This window comes from Cucurbita pepo, unplaced genomic scaffold (assembly GCF_002806865.2).
Source record: "Cucurbita pepo subsp. pepo cultivar mu-cu-16 unplaced genomic scaffold, ASM280686v2 Cp4.1_scaffold001730, whole genome shotgun sequence".
NCBI classification, from domain to species: domain Eukaryota; kingdom Viridiplantae; phylum Streptophyta; class Magnoliopsida; order Cucurbitales; family Cucurbitaceae; genus Cucurbita; species Cucurbita pepo.
The window spans coordinates 1-5,367 of NW_019647843.1; the positions used below are offsets into that span (position 1 = coordinate 1).

Genomic DNA, 5,367 nt, shown 5'->3' on the forward strand with positions numbered 1-5,367 from the left:
AAGAATAAAAATATAAAAAGAAAGAAAGAAATAAAAATAAAGTAATGAATAGAATCAGAAATAATCTACGAGGGTGGCACCATGGATTGAATGGGAAAAGGTTGAACTAAGGGGAAAAACGACAACAAAGCAATGTCAGTGGCGGCGATGACAAACCACAGTGGCAACCAAGTGGGAGAAGGTTGAAAGGAGGGAGAACCAAAAAGGGAAAGCAATAACGTACAACACATAATCTTCTTTTAATTCAAAATACTTTAGTTAATGGACATATTCATAAATTTAACAATTTAATTTTGTATTATGTCATAGCTTAGTTCATATGGGTTCATGTAACTCGAGAGATTTAAGGGAAACAAATGATGAGTCCATATTTTAATAAGGAAAAGAGAATTCTAGATATAGGAAGAGCTTAAATTATAATTAAAATGTTGGATGTATGCATGGTTGAATACTACACCCACGTTAACAGTAAGTTTATTTTGTCACTATTCTTTGCTTTCTTCTTTTTTAATTGCATTCTTTTTAGCATATTTTAAAGGGAGTTGTTAGATATNGGACATATTCATAAATTTAACAATTTAATTTTGTATTATGTCATAGCTTAGTTCATATGGGTTCATGTAACTCGAGAGATTTAAGGGAAACAAATGATGAGTCCATATTTTAATAAGGAAAAGAGAATTCTAGATATAGGAAGAGCTTAAATTATAATTAAAATGTTGGATGTATGCATGGTTGAATACTACACCCACGTTAACAGTAAGTTTATTTTGTCACTATTCTTTGCTTTCTTCTTTTTTAATTGCATTCTTTTTAGCATATTTTAAAGGGAGTTGTTAGATATGTGGATTATATTCTATAGGAAGATTTTATTGTTGTTTAATTTTGTATTTTTGGCATTTATTTGAGAGCTTTGTGGATCCATCTTGGATTGTTCTATTTGCTTTATTTTACTTTTGCATATCTTTTATCCTTATGAGTTTCGTCAGTTTTTTGGATCAAATCTATCTATCATTTTATTTTTCTATATTTTATTTCAGGGCTTAATTTTCTTATGCCCTCATTTTTTATAGTGCACTCTATATATCAACATGTGTATATATGTTAAGCCGTTCTTATCTCTCTTACTTGCTTATATAACGTCTCTTTTAATATATATATATTTATTTATTGAAAAATTTTCTTAAAACTTATAGTCAATGTTAATCAAATTGTTCAAAAGAGTATATGATTGATCAATCCGTTCATATTTTTTAAGTTAACATTTGAATGTCACTAAATTTACCAAAAAAAAATTTAGTTACTATAAGCTAAATTTAGATAGTTATCTAAATAATCTCCCTATTACAAAATTCAAGAAATAATCTTCTATAATAGAAAATAATTCTTAATTAGCGGGCTAGTGAGAAAATTTTTAGAAATGGCTATTGGAAAAATTTGGTTTACAAAATTTTAGAGAATAAATGACACCATCTAAATAGTTGATATAAGATCCACTATCAAAATTTGTTCTTCATTCCATTTGATCGGTAATTCTGGAAAGAAATATTCAATGATGTAAATAAATTTCTATATATTGGCACTAGAAAATCAATCTTAGTTGGTGTAGTAGAAGACATTAAGATATCATCCAATAAAATAATTCTAAGTGAAGCCTTAACAAAAGCTGTTATTTACATTTGAGAGTCAGGTGGATCCTAGTTATTAATTGGATAAGTTTGATCTTAATGGAAAAGTTATGAGATGACTCAATTTTATTGAAATCAAATTGTATGTTAAATGATTAAGTTGAAGGTTTATTAACCTCTAAATAGGTACGATGGACGATGATAAATGATAAATAAGCTAAAGCCATAAAATCGAGGGATTTACAGATTTTCTTAATAAAGATAAACTCATAGGTTATAATAGATTTACAAAAGGAAAATTATATATAGATAAAAAAATACATATTTTCAAAATATGACTTATTATAAAGAGTTATACTTGGTGAGAATAAGTAGATTTCTTTGTTTGTCATCCTAGAGTCTATTAATATTCTCTAATTCATTATTAGTTATATAAGATAATTAATTTATAAATGAGAATTGTTTACTATGCCGTTAATTAGATTATATCAGTTAAACTAACCGTATGAACAATAAATATTTGAAAGTTATTTTAAACACGGTTTAATCTCCCTCTTCATTGTGATGATAGTGATGCAATATTAAGAAAATTATAAAACATCAATATATAGATAATGATTTATATAGAGAAAGCATCGTGAGGTTACTAATGATTTTCCATTCCTTCTACAAGGTCAAGTCAAAGGAAGTGGGGTTACAAAATAATATCCTTTTGGATGGATCAAATGAGAGATACAAGGTTTAGTCTCTAGTTCCAAGGTTCTCTCAACAATATGGACTAAACTATAATGAAACGTTTAGTTTAGTAGCGAAGATCACTATCACAGGGTCTCGCTAGTATTTCCAGTAAGTAAAGATTGAAAATTATGGCAGATGGTTGTGAAGAATGCTTTCTTACACAAAAAGTTAACTAGAAAATTAAGTTCGAAAAAGTCTAGTTTGAATGCAGCTCGATGGATCTTGAGATATGTCAAAGGTACAATCGACTATGGCCTTTTGTACAAAAGAAGCGGATACTACAAGCTAGCTGAATATTGTGATGTTGACTATGCAAGATATCACGACACCCAAAGATCAAGCATCGGGTATGTGTTCAAACTCGATTTGGAAACAATTTGTGCGTGTAGCAATAGATAACGAATAGTGTAATTGTCAACTACATGAGCTAAGTATAGATCAACGACTAGAGCAGCTCAAGAAATTACGTGGCTAAAACTCTTAAAGAAGAATTTGCACAAAAAAGTTGACTATTTGATACCACTTCATAGCGACAACCAATGTATGGCTCGTCTACTAGAAAATTCGATGTTTCATGATAGAATAAAGCATGTAGATGTGCACTGTCATTTTGTTAAAGACAAAGTTTTGTAGGAAGAATACGAATGTCCAAGTGGCAGACTTGTCTACAAAAGGGCTGAATACTTGCAAACATTAGGCATTTCGCTGTCATCTCAACATGGTGCGGCAAATGAGGACTAGTGCTGAGGGGGAGTGTTAAAATATCATCACTAGTGCAACAGAGTCAATCCCAATAATTGTATGAGCACATTGTCTACGTATGTTAGGTATTTTAGAAAAATGATTTAGATATTTTAAAATAAAGATACTTAAATATTTTAGGAAGATGATTTAAGTATTTTAAGAATAAATGATTAGATATTTTATGAATAAACTGTCTACCCTCTCCTATAAATATCGGGCCACCCTAACAATTTTTTATCCTACAAAATTTCAAGCATATCAGAGTGCGTAGTTTCTACAAAGTGTTTTGTAATTACTACTCGAATGGTCTTAATAAAGACTGTGAGTGTTTCTTACAAAAAAAAAATTGTGTTCAACGGAACTCTCATTAACGTCAGCGGATGCATCTATTTGAAAGACGAAATCTATCTATACAAGGCTTTAATCTCCAAAATTAATTGAGGGAAAAGGTTGAATGGGTGAGAAAGAATAAAGAAATTAACCAAAATTAGTGAGAAAGATTGGAATCACATGTTTTTTTTAGAGATTAGCGAAAATATCACAATTTTTAGGCCAATGTTTCTTTTTTAACCATAATGTTGACATTTTAATTTTTAAAAAATTCACAATTATTATGTAAGTTTAAAGTTCCATAAAATATAAAATATCAATTTAAGTTTTTAATATAATTGAACTAATTAGATACCAATTATAAAATTTAGAAAAACAAGGTTGAAACTTTGTAAAAAAAACATCGAAAAAAAAACAAAAATGATTGGAAAGGTTAGGTTAATCAACAAAATCTTGTCAGCAAAGCTTCCAACGTGCGCTTAATAAATGTGGCTTTTACCCATCTTGAAATCAGCTAAATGAATGATTATGGGTTTATAATTCATGAATACTCTCTCCATTATATGAGGTGTTTTGAGAAACCTAAAGCAAAACTATGAGAGTTTATGATCAAAGTAGACAATATTGTACCAGTATGGAGGGTGGTGTTCAACTAATATGGTATCAGAGTCATGCCCTAAACGTAGTTATGTCTTGCCATGTCAATATCAAAAGGACTCTCTCCATTGTTACGAGGCCTTTTGGGGAAGCTCAAACAAAGCTGGACAATATTATGTCATTGTGAAGAGTGGTGTTCAACTAACAATATGAACTATATAAGAAAATCATATACTAAATGGATCCCAAACTCGCTATTGTTTAAATTGCAACATCCACATAAAATCACACACTTTCACACGTGAAAACATATAATTCAAACTTGAAATCGTAATACTTAATTATGGATAAATCTCAATTAGAGACCTTAAACCTAATATAGGAAAGATGGTGTAGCCACCAAATCCAGCTTTATAGAACAATTCAGCCCATTCTTTTTCATTTCTTTCTCTTCCACCAACCGTCACCATCATCAACACGTCCCAAAACAGTTGAGTTTCAGTCAACATATCATTCTTAATGTCTTCATCTCTCACCACCAAATCTATTATCATCACTTTCCCTTTCTTTCCATTGCTCGTGATTGCCTCTTTACATCTCTTCAGTATCTTCACACATTCTTCGTCACTCCAATCATGTAATATCCACTGTATAACAACATGTCGAATTAAATTACAAATCGAAGTGTTAGTTGGATCATGTTCTTGTTGGATGATAAAAGTCTCACATCGGCTAATTTAGAGAATGATCGTGGGTTTATAATCAAGGAATACTCTCTCTCCATGGGTACGAAACCTTTTGGGGAAGCCCAAAACAAAGCCATGAGAGCTTATGCTCAAAGTGGACAATATCATACCATTGTAGAGAGTCATGTTTGTCTAACATAGTATCAGAGTCATGCCCTAAACTTAGTCGTGTCAATAGATTGGTAAATCCTCAAATATTGAACAAATTACTCCAAAAGAAAAAGAGTCAAGCTTCCTCAAAGGCAGTAAAAAAATGACTAAGACTCCAAAGGAGTCGAGCCTCGATTAAGGGGAGGTGAAATAAATGACTCCAAAAAGAAAAAAAGGAGGCTGGACGCAAGGAGTCCAACCTCCTTGAAGGCAGTCAAAAAGACTAAGACTCCAAATAGAATTTACCATGGTAGAGAGTCGGGTTCATTTAATAGTCCTCACCTTCAATAGAATTGCACCCGCCGGTGGAATTTGTTGAAACATGTCCCCTTCAACGAACATCAAATTGTGGCTTCCTTTCAAGTCAGCCACAACTTGGGGAAGGTCAAAAATAACACATTGCATTTGTGGAAAGGCCTCAGCGATGGCTTGTC

At 31.3% G+C, this 5,367-nt stretch overlaps 1 protein-coding gene across 1 annotated transcript; it reads right to left on the minus strand.

Annotated features, from left to right (window-relative positions):
* Positions 1-4,308: 4,308 nt before the first annotated feature.
* LOC111786475 (probable O-methyltransferase 3) lies at positions 4,309-5,362 on the minus strand (the record flags this gene model as incomplete). Its single annotated transcript, XM_023666725.1, has 2 exons — positions 4,309-4,684; positions 5,216-5,362. Coding segments are annotated over 2 exons (453 nt in total), but the record flags the coding sequence as incomplete, so codon positions are not given.
* Positions 5,363-5,367: the final 5 nt, after the last annotated feature.